General features: G+C 56.0%; 1 protein-coding gene across 1 annotated transcript; it reads right to left on the bottom strand.

Moving 5' to 3' along the window:
- Positions 1-1465: 1465 nt before the first annotated feature.
- TSKU (tsukushi, small leucine rich proteoglycan) lies at positions 1466-16346 on the bottom strand. Its single transcript, XM_008960253.4, has 2 exons — positions 16212-16346; positions 1466-4015 (listed from the first exon to the last, which is right to left on the bottom strand). The coding sequence occupies exon 2, from the start codon at positions 4005-4007 to the stop codon at positions 2946-2948; it is 1062 nt and encodes a 353-aa protein (XP_008958501.1). The 5' UTR covers positions 4008-4015; positions 16212-16346; the 3' UTR covers positions 1466-2945.
- Between the last annotated feature and the right edge of the window lie 355 nt (positions 16347-16701).

Below are 16701 nucleotides of genomic sequence, written 5' to 3'. Positions count from 1 at the left end.
TCCTGATTGTGTAAGATTCGAAGCCCTCGCCCTGGGCGCCAGGGTTCCTGGAGGGCGGAGTCCGGCAGGGCGAGGGTAGTCTGGTGGGCGGGAAGGGACTGGCCGCACAAAGCAAACAGCGCAGCCCACTTTGGCCTCCAGCCGCCCCGGGCCTGGCTCCTGGCCCCGCGGGGATCTGGGGTGTCTGGCCATGCGTGAGCACGAGGTGGCGCTGCGGGCCGGGAGCCTCCGCACGGGCAGGGAGGGGCCGCGCGGACTCCCGGGTCGGCGAGGCCCGCCGGGGCTTCCGCTCTCCTTATGGCTGGCAGGAGGCCGGGGCTGCGGGGTGCAGGGCAGGTTCCCCACGGGAAGGACGAGCTCGCCCAGCGTGATGGCATCCGCGCCCATGCTCTCACTGGGCCTTCACCCTGCCCCGTTTTGCAGAGGAGGAAGCTGCAGCTCGGGCGGAGGTGACCTGCTCCAGAACTGATTGCCGCAGAAGACCCCTCCTTCCCTTCGCTGCCCTCCGCACGCTTTGGCCCTGTCTTTAAGGCCTTTTTGTTCCATGGCCCTCCCGCAAGGACTCCTTCCACAAGCGGGGACTTGGGAAGACCCGGACCCATTGGGTGAAAGTACCGTGATCCCTACCTCCATCTGAATCCTCTCCTGTCCCAGGAAATGTAGGGGAAGTGGAGAACAAACAGGAGGACTGTGGGGGCCCGGGATCTCACCCTGACCTCCCTCTCCTCCACACCGCCCGGCGCCAAGCCTCAGCTCTTTCCTACCTTGACCGCTGGGTGCCAGCCTCGGACCCAGGGCCTCAAGCTGATACTTCTCCCTGGGGAGGCCTGATTACAAGATGGGCAAGCTCCCACCAGTGCATATGGCCTGAATGTTCTGGGCACAGAGTAGGGATCAGGAAAAACCTGTCATTGGTGATGATGGTAGACATTCCCTGTAGACTGGCCAGTTAGAAGGAAGAACTTGGTGACAGCAGAGCCACCCAGATGAGCTCCAAGTGTGATCTCTGTCAGTGGAAGTGTGCAAACAGGAGCTGGGGTACCATAGCAGCTGAAGCGCCAAGGAAGAACAAAATACTGTTGCAGTTCAGAGGAGGGAGGTGGAAGGGGCCAAGGAGGCTTCTGCGGGCGGGCAAGAACTAGGTCTACTGGATAGGAAGGAGGTTGAGAGACAGGGGTGAGGGCAAGGGCAAGGTCCCACAGTAACGCCTGAGCAAGAGAACAGGTGTGCAAGGGCCTGCATGCTCATGGCTATGGCTGGAGTTGGGGTGGCAGGAACAGTGGGGTAGGGCCACGGGAGATGAGAGTGAACAGGGTGCAGGAACTCCCTCCTTCACGTCACCTTACTCCCCAAATCCTGAGATTATCAGGCTTTTCAGGGAGAACAAGCTGCCCAGGGCAGGGCCTAACCTGATTCATCTTTGTGGCCCCAGAGCCCAGCCCAGGGATTGCCAGTGGACACTGGCTGAGTAAAGCACAGAACTTTTTATAGTGTTTATTAAATCAAGGACCAGTTAGATAGATGATGGGCTAGGCAGGTGGGGGAAGACAGAGCTCACTGCCCTGTGGGGTCTCTGTGGGGCCAGCCCCTGATGCCCATGTGGCCACTGATGCCCAGCTTCCCCCAACACCCCAACACAGGCCCAGGACAATATTACAAAAGTGAACAAATGCAACCTTTTTCTGCTTTTACAAATGACATGTCTCCATCTCCGGCCAGCAGGGGTAGGGGAGGCGGGTTGAAAGTGACACTCCGTTAAAAAGGCAACAACTTTTATAAAATGAAGACTAAGGAAACAGCCCAGGGTTCGGAAGCTGAGATGCTACCCTGGGGGTAGAGCATAGACATGGGTCGGGCAGACCTTGTCTCCTTTCACGGCATTCCTGGGAGGGTAAGAAGGGCTGTCGTGCTCAGGGCCAGTGGGGACTGAATCCAGGAGGCCCCTTGGAGATCCCAGCCAGATGAGGCTCCAGAACTGCAGCAACTCCTTGGGGCAGCATCTAGAGGATGCTCAGGGGAAAATGGGTAGGTTTCCAGTCTGGATGCTGGGGGACCCCAACCCAGGGTGAGAAACTGGCTAGGCTGGAACCAATGTGCCCTAAGCTTCCAGAGGCTCCGAAGGGCAGAGTGACTTAGCCCATGCCGCACAGCTGGTCAGAGGCCCAGAGTCCCACTTGTGAGGCTCTTGCCTGTCCTGCTGCTGCTACTCCTGTGCTAATGGGGAACAGGCAAGGGCAGCAAGGGGAGCCCAGGCGGGGAGGGTGGGGCTTATTAGAGGAGACAAGAAAGTGCATTGGGTCCGGGCTGGGAGGCAGGAGGCTGTGCTCCAGTCATGCCACTGCCTGCAGGAACTCAGATTAGCCTTTTTCCTTCTCAAGGCCTCAGTTTCCCCATCTGTCACATGAGAAGGGTGGACTTGATTCTTTGCAATTCCTTCTACCATTAAGGTTCTAGGGAAATAGAAAAGGATGAAGCGGGCCTCATGGCCTCATGGCAAAGAAAGGGCTATGTTAGAAAAGAAACTCGCCCCTGAGTGACTGGGCCATGGGCCCAAGGGGACACTCAGCCCAGTGGACCTGAACTCTGCCCTGCAGCAGGGGGTCCCACCCACCCTCTGCCCATTGCGGGTCAGGCCGGCCCAGGCATGAGGGAAGGCACTTGGGGGATAAGTGGGGAAGGGAAGCAGGAGGGGACCCGAGTCTGGTTTGGCATCGAAGTCCCTCTGCTCATGGTTTGGGGAAGCAACGTAGACAAAGGGGTGAGACTTTGCTCCTAGGTGTGGCTCCCAGGTCCAAAGCCTCTCCTAGGCCCACAACTCCTGCAGTGACACTGCCACATAGGCCTGCGGGCTCCCCACTGGTGTTGGCACATTGAACATAAGTTACTCGGGACCTGAGGCAGCCCAGGACAGCAGTCTGTTATGTGGCCCTGGGCCACACCATTTGTCACAAGATGGTGGGGCCCCTGGCAGCAGATTCCCGGGTGTCTACGCAGTGCAGGGCCACCTTGGGGCTGGAGCCAGGCCTCCGGGGGTAGGTGCCCTCCCGCACCAGGCGCCGGCACCGCACATCCTGGCCCACGCTGACGCTCTGCAGTGCCGGGAGGTGGAGGAGCAGCGCCTCAGGCAGGGGCACCAGGTTGGTGCCCGAAAGGTCCAGCTCCTGCAGGGAGCTCAGGCCTGAAAACACCTCAGCTCCTGCCCAGTTAAGCTTGGGGTTGCCCGACAGGTCCAGGACCTGCAGGCCCGGTAGCTCACGGAAGCCATTGGGCGCCAGCTCAGGGAGCCTCTGCAGGCTGGCCAGAGACAGGTGTGTAAGGCCTCCCAGCCCCGTGAAGGCACCCGGACCAATGACAGCTAGAGGGTTCCCATCCAGGCTCAGGTAGCGCAGGGGCAAGTCTCGGAGGTTGGGCACGGCATGGAGCCGGTTCCAGGCCAGGTTCAGGCTCTGAATGGTGGGCGCAGGCAGGCCGGCCCTCGTGGGGTCGGGCACGAGGCGGTGAATGAGGTTGTGGGAGAGGTCCACGTGTAGTGCCCGGCCCTGACTGTGCGTCGTGAAGGCGGACACTGAGACCTCCCAGAGCTGGTTGTGGCTAAGGTTCACGTCGCTCAGGGGTGAGCTGGTGAAGCTCTCGGCTGGCAGGGCTGTCAGGCCATTGTGGCTGAGGTCAAGCGACTCCAGGTAGCGAAGGCGGGAGAAGGCAGTGGGTGAGATGCTGGTGAGCAGGTTGTGGCTGAGATCCAGGCCAGCCAACGTCGTGTAGCCCGGCCCCGCCAACACCGACTCATTCACCATCTCCAGCCGGTTGGAGGACAGGTCCAAGTGGGCTGTGTCCAGAGGGATGGGCACCGGCATGATGTGGGGGCCCAGGCCGCTACAATCCACCCGAGTCAGGCTGAAGCTGTCGAAAAGGCCGAAGGTCTCCACCTCACATTGGCACCCGGGGAAGCATGGCCGGGTTGTCTGGGCCCCACTCACGGCCAGCAGCAGCAGCAGGGGCCACGGCATGGTGGGGGCTAGAAAGAGAGCCACAGGTGAGGAATGAATGCACCAGATGGTCTAAAGCCACCGCACAGGACATGAGCCCAGTCTAGACACTGTTGGAAGGTGCCACAGACCCCGACCTCCTGGAATGCTTCCTGGAACACTCCCCAGAGTTCCTAGTCCCAGTTCTTCTCTGGCCTCTGCCTCTCCATCTGTATGGTAAGGGGCGTGAGGCCAGGTGGTGAATTTTCAACTAGAAGCAGCAGATCCCTTTCTTAAACAAGAGCAGCAGATGAAGGCGGGCCTGGTCTGGCTGAAGTGAGGGGGACCTGAAGCCCTCGACTTCTGCCCACCATCCCTGCCTAGGGTGTTAGGAAACCCAGTTTGAAACCCACCAGACTAGACGGTTTCTCGGGCTGGCCTCTCCAGCTCTGATGGTCCAGAGTCCCTGGTTTGGTCTAGACCTCGGGCCCCGGGTGAGGGGCTCATCCACAGGGCTGAGGGTAGGGTGTGCCCAGGGTGCCCCACTCTCTGCTGAGCAAGTGTTACACGTCAGGCACTGTTCTGGCTGCCCCACAGCATGGTCGCATCTGACCCTCACAACCACCTTCCAAGGCAGAAAATTCTGTTTTACCAAAAGGGAACTGGGCCTTAGGTTAAGACACTTTTGGACAGCCACACAGCAGAGTGGAGTGGCACTAGAGGGGATACTGACAGAGAAAGCACCTGTGGTCTGGCCGGGGCTGGCCTTCAAGACCAGGACTCCCTCCCTGCAATGGGGCCTGCAGTGACTGCCCCACCGCATCCATACTCCACCTGCCCTGTCCCCCTAGCCTGTCGTCCAGGGGCAGGAACTTCCCTTCTCATTGGGCATCCTGGTGTCCAACGTGGGTGTCCAGATTCCCGGATGGGTTTTGGGGACACCTGTCCCAAGCCTCTTTCCCCCTTACTCTGTCCCTTGCCACCAGCAGATTAAGCTACTACACCTCTTTGGTTCTTCCTTTAACCTCGGGCAGGCAGTTAGGCTGCTTCCCCCATTATACAGATGAAGAAACAGAGGCTCAGAGAGGAATAGGGCCTTACCCCAAACTAGTAAAATGCAGGGCAGGAATGGGACCCAGGCCTGGTGTACTCCAATTACTATATTCATATGCGTTGCCTCCAGCAGGACTGGCAGAGTAGCTGGTGGAGAGGCAGGGTGCAGGAGGGGCTTTTCCCACTGACACATGCTGTGGCATGAGCCAGTGTCCCTCCTCAGATCTCAGTTCCCTCTGTACAATTACAGTGGTGGCTGCTACAGATGCCAGGTGCTACATACGTGTTGTCACATCTAATGGTCACACCACCCACTGCTGTTGGATTCAAAGCCTGTGTTCACGTCCACTGTAGCTCCTGGGATGGTGGTGCTCAGTGGTGCCAGCATGAGAAGGAGAGGGTTGGGCAGTGGGAGCTTCTAACTAGACCAATTGGATAGTCTGTGGTCACCCCGGCCCTGCACAGTGGCCCCTCAGCAGCCTGGGAGACAGAAGGCACTAAGCTTCCTTCTAGCCAGGCTCTTCATCTGGATGGCCCTGCTTTGGGCCCCTGCCCTCCTGCCCATCCCTCCCTCTGGACTTCAGGAAGGAGGTGAGAGAGGGGGAGGAGATGGGCCAGGGACCTGCCCACCTTCCAGACTGGAAGGTGGGTGGGGAGGGAGCAGCAGGATTGCATTACCAGTCCTGCATGAAACTTTAAAGGGCTAGCCACTTGATCTGCACTCTGGCTTTGCCCAGGGGCAGGGAAAAGTGGGACTCTTCTCCCCTGCCCCCCTCCCCATGTGGGACCCTCCTCTCCCACCCCTTTCTTTTGTAGAGGCCAATTTCAGGATTAAATCCAGCCCAGGTGCATCCTGGGCATGGTCCCAGCTGAGGCAGGACAGAGTGTTCCAATGTCTGGAACCAAAAGGAAAATATTAAGTTGCTTCAGGCCCCCTTTGTTCCCCTGGGCGAGCTCCTCACGGCAGGGCTCATTACCACCAAAGGCCCCACCTCCCCTGCTAAGCTGATCTGCTCATTCATACCCACCCTTCCTGGGGTTTAAACAAACACCACAAAGGCCCTGAGATTACCCTTTGATTCCCAGAGGTGATTATACAAGGGGTCCGTGAAATGCCAAATGGCCTCATATGAGCTCCCACTTATGTAACCAGCAGCTCAAAATACGACCCAAATGCTATCCCGCCAGAGGGGACCTCTCGCTGCCCCTCTTTAAGCCTCAGCCTTGTCCTCTGCACTACAGGGTGGCAATATCTGCCCTGCCCTCTTCACCTAAGTTGATTAACCCTTACTGCCAACTGTGAAGGGCTGTGCACAGGCACAGGGCAGTCATCACCCAGCAGCCAGAAGATACAGAACTGAGGCAATGGTAGTAACAGCCGATGTAAAGAGGCATCTGATGTAAAGGGGCAGGAGTTACCTAGGTAACTGTCTGCAGATGCTCCCAGGGCACTGAACTAGGTTCCTTGCTCAGCCCTGCACAGGAGACACCTCTCCCGGGGTTCCTGCTCTGTGCCGGGCCTATGCCCGGGGCTGGGCATTTGCAGTGGGAAGTGACGACAGTGACAGTCAGGGCCAGTCCTCACTCTCTGCTAGTGCTGGACACACATGATTTCATTTAGTCCGCACAGTCACTCTGTGAGCCAGCAGTCTCATCCCCATTTTAGAGCAGAGAAACTGAGGATCGGAAAAGGAAGGTGACTGACCATCTTTAGCAGGAGTGACTTGCTACACTGTGCAACTCTGGGAAGTTGTATTAGTCTGTTTTCATGCTGCTGATAAAGACATACCTAAGACTGGGCAATTTACAAAAGAAAGAGGTTTAATTGGACTTACAATTCCACGTGGCTGTGGAAGGTCTAACAATCATGGTGGAAGGCAAAAGGCACTTCTTACATGGCGGTGGCAAGAGAGAATGAGGAGGAAGCAAAAGCTGAAGCCCCTGATAAACCCATCAGATCTTGTGGGACTTATTCACTATCACGAGAATAGCTCGGGAAAGACTGGCCCCATGATTCAATTACCTCCCACTGGGTCCCTCCCACAACACATGGGAATACTGGGAGATACAGTTCAAGTTGAGATTTGGGTGCGGGCACAGCTAAACCATATCATTCCACCCCTGGTCCCTCCCAAATCTCATGTTCTCACATTTCAAAACCAATCATGCCTTCCCAACAGTCCCCCAAAGTCTTAACTCATTTCAGTATTAACCCAAAAGTCCACAGTCCAATGTCTCATCTGAGACAAGTCCCTTCCACCTACGAGCCTGTAAAATCAAAAGCAAGTTAGTTACTTCCTAGATACAGTGGGGGTACAGGCATTGGGTAAATACAGCTGTTCCACATGGAAGAAATTAGCCAAAACAAAGGGGCTACAGGCCCCAGGCAAGTTCAAAATCCAGCAGGGCAGTCAAATCTTATTAAAGTTCCAAAATGATCTCCTTTGACTCCATGTCCCGCATATCTGAGTCATGCTGATGCAAGAGGTGGGTTCCCACAGTCTTGGGCAGCTCCACCCCTGTGGCTTTGCAGGGTGCAGCCTCCTTTCTGGCTGCTTTCACGGACTGGCGTTGAGTGTCTGCAGCTTTTCCAGGTGCACAGTGCAAGCTGTTGGTGGATCTGCCATTCTGCGGTCTAGAGGACGGTGCCCCTTTTCTCACAGCTCCACTAGGCAGTGCCCCAGTAGGGACTCTACTCCAACCCCACATTTCCTTTCTGCACTGCCCTAGCAGAGGTTCTCCATGAGGGTCCCACCCCTGCAGCAAACTTTTGCCTGGGCATCCAGGTGTTTCCATACATCTTCTGAAATCTAGGCAGAGGTTCCCAAACCTCAATTCTTGACTTCTGTGTACCCACAGGCTCAACACCACATGGAAGCTGCCAAGTGGTGTTGAGCTTTGGTTTGGGTTTTGTAAAATGAACAATTATCCCCTTCTGTGGATGCTCAGAGAGATTGGGTCACCTGCCCAAGGTCAGTGAATGATGGTGGTTCTGGAACCTGCGAAGTCTTGGGGCTTGCACCCTCTGAAGCCATGGCTGAGTTGTACCTTGGCCCCTTTTAGTCATGGCTGGAGTGTCTGGGACACAGGACACCAAGTCCCTAGGCTGCACACAGCATGGAGATCCTGGGCCTGGCCCGAGAAACCATTTTTTTCCTCCTACGCCTCCAGGCCTGTGATGAGAAGGGCTGCCTTGAAGAACTCTGACATGCCCTGGAGACATTTTCCCCATTGTCTTGGGAGTTAACATTCAGCTGCAAGTTATGCAAATTTCTGCAACCGGCTTAAATATCTCCTCAGAAAATGGCATTTTCTTTTCTTTTCTAATGCATTGTCAAGCTACAAATTTTCCAAACTTCTATGCTCTGCTTCCCTTATAAAACGGAATGCCTTTAACAGCACCCAGGTCACCTCTTGAATGCTTTCCTGCTTAGAAATTTCTTCTGCCAGATACCCTAAATCATTGCTCTCAAGTTCAAAGTTCCACAAATCTCTAGGGCAGGAGCAAATTGCTGCCATCTCTTTGCTAAAACATAACAACAGTCACCTTTGCTCCAGTTCCCAACAAGTTCCTCATTTCCATCTGAGACCACCTCAGCCTGTACTTTATTGTCCATATTGCCATCAGGATTTTGGGCAAAGCCATTCAATAAGTCTCTAGGAAGTTCCAAACTTTCCCACATTTTCCTGTCTTCTTCTGAACCCTCCAAACTGTTCCAACCTCTGCTTGTTACCCAGGTCCAAAGTTGCTTCCATGTTTTTGGGTATCTTTTCAGCAATGCCCCCACTCTACTGGTACCAAATTACTGTATTAGTCCTTTTTCATGCTGCTGATAAAGACAAACCTGAGACTGGGCAACATATAAAAGAAAGTGGCTTAATTGAACTTAACAGTTCCACGTGGCCGGGGAAGGTCTCACAGTCATGGCGGAGGGCGAAACGCACTTCTTACATGGCAGTGGCAAGATACAATGAGGAGGAAGCAAAAGCTTCCTGCATTCAATTACCTCCCACTGGGTCCCTCCCACAACACATGGGAATTCTGGGAGATACAATTCAAGTTCAGATTTGGGTGGGGGCACAGCCAAACCATATCAGAAGTCATGGGGAGTTAAAATGGAGTTAACACTCCCTTCCTCAAGGAGTTGCCTCAAGGGCTAGAGATCATTCGTGTGAAACACCCAGCACAGCACCAGGATGCTGACAAATGTGCAGCCAATGGTAGATGAAGCCCCCTGAGACACAGTCACCGACTATTTCCCTCCCCACACTCTGGGGCACTGACAGGGAGGTGACAGGGCAACTGTGCCTGGTGACAAGAGAAGTCCTGCAGGACGGTCAGGAGCCCTAGGTCTCAGTGCCTGCTCTGCCATGGAGTGTCCTCATCTCATCTCTGAACAAGTCTCTTCCCCCTTCTGTGCCTCAGTTTCTCCAGCTTCACAGTAAGAGGTTCAGTTTAGATAATCCAACTCCAGAGTTTCAGGATTTTAAAGTTTAACAAAAGCATATCCTAAATTTCTACTAAGTATATACAAAGCACTGGGCTAGGCCAGGAGGGAGTGGGGGGTGGGTGGGTGGTGATGGGATAGATACTAGGGTCCCTGTCCTCATGGGGCTTACAGACCAGCAATGAGAACAGAAGACCAACTTATAACAAGATCACTAACACCAGCTTTGGACCCAGGAGACTGGGGCTCTAGTCCCAGGTGTGCCACTATCTGTGTGACCTTCCCTGTTTTCTTTGGGCCTTGGTTTTCTTATCTGTGTAACAGTATTCACATTGCCTCCCTCTGGGACCCGTACTCTACCCCCAGGAGAAAGAGAAATGAAGACTGGTAGCCACCAAAGAAGGCTGAGGGAGAAAGGGATCTTTCAGTCAAGATTCAACATTTTTTTCCAAATCTTGACCTGCAGATACAAGATATCCACTGATTGACCAGATTATAAAACACAAGAACAGGAGGACAAGGGCTTAGAAACCACATCCATTGTGATTTGGGGGATATACCGTAAGGCCTTCCAGTGCAGGGGCCATGAATCATGCATCGTTGGGCCCACAGGGCCAGGTCCACAGTGACTCTGAGTTTGCTGGTGGCCTGCAAGGACAAAGAGTAAATGGTACGGCCCCAACAGGCTCCAGGCAGGTCTCCCCAGGTGACACCGCACACACTGCTATGAGACACCTCTAAAACGGCTTTGGCCACATCACTCTCCTTATCAGAACCTCTTGGGTTCTGCTTTTTACCTACAGAAATCAAGTTCTCCCATGCACGAGGCACCTGTAAGTTGTCACCACCTTCTTCTCCCCTCCCACCTGTCCCCAGCCCCTCATCTGGATTTGAACCCTCCTTGACAGCCAAAGTGGGAACAGCCTTCCCTTGATGGACTTTGAACAACTCTCAGCCTCTGCTAATACATCTCCAAACTTGGAGAATTCCAGGGCTTGGGAGTTGGAAGGCCCCTTGGGGATCATGGGCAACTGGGGCCCAGAGAGGGGCAGTGACAGCAAGGAATGGCAGAGCAGGGCCCAGGACCTGGGACCTGATGCCTCATGTGACTGCCAGAACTGCATGCATCCAACCCGCCTGCCCCTGGGCTGCTCCCAGCAAAACAAAGCCTGTTCTGTCCACTCAGGCCCTCGGGCCACCCCTCCCTCCTGGCCTCTCACCCCACAGGCTACCCACAGGCCTCCTTCAGTAAATTCTCTGCCGTGAGTTACCTGCTGTTTTCCTACTTGATGTGTAAGCAGCTTGGGGCAGTGCCCTGCCTACTTTACCTGTGTGTTCTTTCCCCCACCTGGGATCAGAGCCAGGCCTAGAGGGTGTGTGGAGGAAGAGCAGGATGAACGGGTCAACTGCAAGACCCAGACCAGGTGTGAACCTAGCTCTGTACCTACCAGCCTTGGGTAAGTCTTGGGACCCGCTCCGAGGGTCCTCAACAGGGCTAAGAACACAGGGTTGTTGAAAGGATTAAATGACAGAATGGCAGGCATTCCACTCACTATCTGCTACACAAATACTCAATGTGTGGTAGACAATGACGGTGATTTGCTAAGCCTTCTGAAGGCAGTCACCATGTGATCCTTCATGTTCCTCCCCACCCAAGTTCCCAGTGTGGCGCCAGGAGCACAGCAGGTCCGAGACTGGCTGTGATGACATTCTTCAGTCACTTCCCTGGTGTCTGCTGATAAGGACAGCTCTCTGGGTGTTGGGTTCCAGCTTGAACCTACCTGGCCCCAGCTGCCTGACCCTGGTGCTGCACTACAGCATCTCTGGTCTGTAAAGTTTTCCAGCTCCCCCCACCGCCCTCGACAACTTCCACAGGGCACTGTTGGCACAGGGCCCCACTGGTACAGGGCCCCAGCACCCCCCTGAGACCGGCCTTTGTCTCGATCAGCTGTTCCTCAACACAGAGCTGCCTCCCACCCTGCTCCCCTCAGTCATGAGTTCACTCAAGCTGATGCCAAGGAAATCCCCAGGTGGATTGTTCAGAAACGTCCTGCCCTCCAACCACTTTGTCAGCTCTGGAAACGCAAGGCAGAAAGAATTTCAAGGCCAGACTCCTGGAGCCCTGAGGGCCAGCTCTTGCAACAGACCCACCAATGCAGCACATCTGGACAAACACAGCAGCCCACCATGTGCTCTCCACCAGCATCTCACTTCTGCCTCACCAGAGCCTTGACCCTGGGGATACTGTCCCTATTTTGCAGACACAGAAATGGATGTTACTCAGCTGGGAAGGAGAGGACCCCGGACTTAACCCCAGATGTCTTAGCTCCAAATCCACTCTGCCTCAGCTTACAAATGAGCACATGTGCTTAGACCTGGTCATGCTGAACTGTACTTACATGTTTAACTGTCTATCCTACTGTGGGCAGGGATGCGATTAGGTTCCTTTTTATGCCCTTGAAGCTGAGCACTGAGCCTGGTACAGAGCAGACACCACGTGAAGATGCACCAAGCATCTAGAATACCGCTACCTCACCAAAGGACACCTCTCAACCTCTCCCATGCTTCCTCAACTACCATCTGTTCAGTCACCCTGCAGGATCAGCAGGTTAGATGGCGTCATATCTACTTTACAGCTGTGTTAAGAAGTCCAGAGAGGTTCTGTGATCTGTCCAGAGTCACACAGCCAGAGAGGACAGGGGCTGGACCCAGGACCCAGGTATTCTGACATCCAGTACCTGGCCTCCTCCATGACATGATCGCAGGGACCTGTAAGCCTAGCAACTTACCCAAGGAGGATAATCTACAGGGAGATGGGCAAGGCTCCCAATAGGATTTTCTCCTTTCAATATGTCTTCTTCTTGAAGATTTTCAAGTTCCCATCAACCTGAGGCAGCGTACATGGACACATGAGGAGGCGCTATGGGGCAGAGGGCAAGGGTTTTGTAGCCAGGCAGTCTGGGTTCCAACCCAACAGGGCCTTCACTGCTCTGAGGCTTGCTCGTGCCCTCACCCCTCTGAGTCCTCGTCTGTAATATGGTGATAATCCCAGTGCTGGTCCTAACGGGTCACTGTGATGATTACATGAGGGAAAGTGAAGACCCAGACCTGGCCTGGCACATGTTGGTATTCACTGAATGTTGGTTCCTGTCCCCAGTGAGTGATTTCAGGGACCAGGGAAGAAAAAGGTGCTGTGACACCAGCAAATCCTGAGGCAAGGCAGGGGCAGAAGATGGAGAAGAATCCACAATTCATCCCAGAGGCCTTGGATCCTCTCTCCACATACCATCCAGGATCCCAGTGTGGCTACAAGATGCTGACAAGGCACTCCCAGGAGACTGGGAAGGGTGAGCTGGAAAGGTCTCAGAGACCAAAGCAGGCAAAAGCTGCTGTGTTGCCTGTGACAGAATGAGGGCTCAGCATCAAATTCGCAGATCCCCCGGGCAGTTGGGGTCACTGTCTTCCCTTTCCCTCATCCCTAAGCTGGGCAGTCACCTCCCCCTGTCCAGGTCAGGCTCAAGAGACCTGCTGCAACAGCCTCGCTCCTGGCCTGACTCCAACTGCCAGCCATGCTGGCACCAGAACGCACTTCCCAACAGAAGTCTGGGACCCTACTACAGCTCCCTCTTTAAAACCCATCCCACAGAGACAGCTTTCTAGTCTAGAGGCCTGTGACTCTTCTAGAGCCACCTGCCTTTTTGCACACGTTGTTCCCTCTGATGCAAAGATACCCTTCTTTGTCTACCAGCAAACTCTCACACATTTGATTCAAAAAGCCACCTCCTCTGTGAGGCTTTCCCAGTCTAACCTGCCGCTCATCCAGGAAAGGCCACCCATCCTGTGAGCTCCCATGGCCCTTGGGCTGCCCCCGACAAGGTACTGGCCCACTTCTGTGGCCATCTACGAATCTGTGTCTACCTCCTTGGCTGCATGAGCCTGGCCACATGAAGGTGATAAATCAGATGAATGAAATGTCATGGACAGAAAGCTCCCTTCTGCTTTGTGGGGAACATAACAATTGGTGCAACCCTGCAGGATGCTTAGGGCTCTGCCCGCTGGTGAGATCAGGTTTAGGACCAGAGTCAATGCTGTCTCTGCCTTCTATTGTCAGTGCAATCCAATGAATGTCTGCACAATGTAATACACACTACAAACCACTTTTTATTTATTTGCACATGTAATTCATTATCTTATTTAATACACCAAATCAGTGGAGCAAGAATTAGTATCCTCACATTTTAAATAAGTTACTTGTCCCAGGCCACAGAGGTAGGAAGCAATGGGGTGGGAGTAAAATCCGGGTCCCTTTGACTCTAAGAGGCTGGATCATTCGCCCTCCAGATTGGTCTCTCGGCCTCCAGCACCACCCACAAGCCAGAGATGGGTTTCATAGAATTACCAACCGCACCCTGCTGTGCCTGTTTAAATCCTCCAGGAGCTCTCCATTGCCTACAGGCTCAAATCCCCCTTCTCGGCCTGACATTCAAGGCCTTGGTGATTTGGTCCCTGCCTTCCCAGCCTCAAGTTCACTTCCAATTCACCACCCTCAAGACCTTGCGTCTGCTGGTCCACCATGCTGACCACCTGTGCTGTTTTCATGCACAGGTCCTGCACATGCTGATCCTTTTGTGGGAGATTCTTCCTGCCTCCCCTGTGTACCCACTGACTTCAAAACCATGAGCAGGAGGAACCTCCTGTCAGGCCCCTTCTCCGGGTTATTCCCACAGAACCCCTCTTAGGACTTGTTTTGGCCAGGTGGCTTTCAGGGAGGACCCAACCCTCTTTAGGAAGTGTCCTCAGTGCCCAGGCCAGCCTTGCTCTGAAAACTGAAGCATGAACTCTTAACTGCATCCCCTGTGTTGACCCAGGAGTTATGATTAAGAAGAAGACTGATCTGGACTTTACCACCACAAACTGTCATTTAAAAAGTAAGAGGAGAAAAGGTCAATCCCCCTCCCTTCCCTCTCCATTTTTGACTCATTTATCAGCTTTTGCCTTTCCTGGTGTTGGAGGAAGGGTAGGTGGAAGCCCGGTGGCGGTTGCATTGCAGCCTTCCTGGGGAGCAAAGTAGTGCCTCGGAATAGGTCAGGTCAGAATGGAGGTGTAGGTTAAACATCAAAGTGTTTCTGGGTTCTGGGATCTGAAGCAGTCAGCCAGAACAGAAGAGGCTATCAATACCTCCCCTTCCAGAAGGGAAACTGAGGCCGGAGAGGGAAAGGAAAATGCCCACAGTTGTTTCTTTCCCAGGTTAGCGGCCTGTGCCCTTCCATCATGTCTGCAGCATCCGACTAAGTTCTAGGTTAAAGACTGGAGTGAGCGGTGGGGAGGAGGGTGTTTACGGTTATCTTTGCGACTTAGGCTCAAAAGCCCAGCAGGCTCCTGCAGCTCTGAGCCCCCCCCACCTCCGGTCAGCCCCAGGCACTGCAAGTCTAGACTTATCCGAAGGGCAGGGCGCACAAAGATGAAAGAAGAATCGAAGGTCTTGAGTCACCTCCTCGCCAGGCCAAGTGTGGGCTGGCACTGCTCTCCGCCCGGCTCCAGCAGCGCGGGTTATTCCCACCGCACGCCCCGCGCCGCGAGGGAGTTCTCGCCCTGTCCGTGCCAGAGTGACCGCGACTCCGCGAAGCTGAGCAACTTGCCAGCGCCGCACAGGGGCCAGTGGCCGTCCCAGTTGAAACCTGTGTATGTGAGGCTCCCACGGCCCCCAGCCCAGCTCCGGGTCCTGTGAGCCGGCGCCTCGGGCATGCCCAGATCTGGACTGGCAGTCCCCCTCTCTCCTACCGGGTCCGAGGGTTGGTCCCCCTACGCCGGGGGCGGGCTGCAAACGGAGAGTGGGTCTCAAAGCGGAGCCTGTCTCCCTACCAAACAGACGCAACTCTCTGGATCACACTCTTTCCAAGAAGCGCGGGGAGGGCAACGCCAGCCGCCCTGTCCCTTCCTCTCCCCAGCCCAGGGCCGGAGCCTGGGACCCACCGCTCGCCTCTTCCTCCCAGCCGGGGTCTGAGGGGGAGTCCGCACGCTCTAACCAGCCCCTGCCCGGCCAGTCCCCAGGCGCTGCCGATCCCCCGACCACCAATCCCATCGCAGCCCCTTGCGGTCCTGGGACCTCAGGAGGGGGAGGGGGAGGGCTGTCTGCGCCCCCGGCCGGGTAGCGGTGGGGAGGACTGGGGCTGTTGCCCGAGGAACCGGGAGAAAAGTTTGGAGCCAAGTCGTGGGCCCGAGGGGACGGCGGGGGAGCGGGGGGGTGGGGCGGCGTTGGGCTCTCGGTGCGCACACCCGCTGCGGACACCCAGCCCAGACACGTCGGCAGGCACCGACCACGTACGCGGAGACACGCGATGCGCCCACCGACGCCCACAGCCAAGCGCAGGCCCGCAAACGTGGACACGGGCGCAAAGCAGCCGCGCAAAGCCACGGACACACAAAGGCACCGGCAGCGGCGCGTCCCCGACCGCAAATCCACAAAGACCCACAAACGTGAGATGCACGTGTCCGCACAAAGACCCACACGGCCCCTGGGCGTAGGCTTTGTCTCCCGCAAGACCTCTCCCCTGGGTCGGCGTTCCCCACTCCCGCCCAGCCCTAGGCGTCCGACGAAAGTTGAGGGGCCTCGGCGGGACCCAGCCCCGCCCCTGCGCCCGGCGTCCCCAGCCCGCCCTCCGAAGGGGCCGCGAGGCTAGGATCGGGGACTTGGGATCTTCAACCGCAGCGCGGACTCTCGCCCCGCCCGGGGAACTGCACTCACCTGGAAGCCTGCGCCACAGCCGCCTCGGCACGCTCACCCCGGCGGCCCGGCCGCGGGCCCTCCGGCCAGCGCTTTTCTCCGCGCGGCGCGGCCCGCCCCCCGGTCCCCGCCCGCAGCCTGGCTCCCCCCTGCCGGGCGCCGGGTGGCGGCTCGGGCCGGCCGCGGGGCGGCTCAGGGAGTGTCGCCAAAGTGCCAGCCTCTCTCGGCGCGCGCCCCGCCCGCGGAGCCTGAGCCGAGCCCGGGTTCCACTCTAGGGAGCGTCTCAAAAGTGCGCTGCTCCCGCCCCCTCTAGTTGGCCTCGCTCACAGCTTCCTGCATCCCGGATCCCTGCCCCCTCCCCCTGCGCGCCCCAGCAATCTAAGCAGATGGCCGCACTGTCGGGAACATCTGGAGGTCGCCGGAGTACGTGCCTGTGTATGTGTATGTGTGTGTATGACTGTGTGTGTGGAGAGAGAGAGGGAATTAGTTGCTAGTAAGAAAGAGATTTGGT

Source organism: Pan paniscus, chromosome 9 (genome assembly GCF_029289425.2).
Source record: "Pan paniscus chromosome 9, NHGRI_mPanPan1-v2.0_pri, whole genome shotgun sequence".
Classification (NCBI taxonomy): Eukaryota; Metazoa; Chordata; class Mammalia; order Primates; family Hominidae; genus Pan; species Pan paniscus.
The sequence above is the reverse complement of the archived record's forward strand: the minus strand, read 5'-3'. Positions and strand labels throughout refer to the sequence as shown.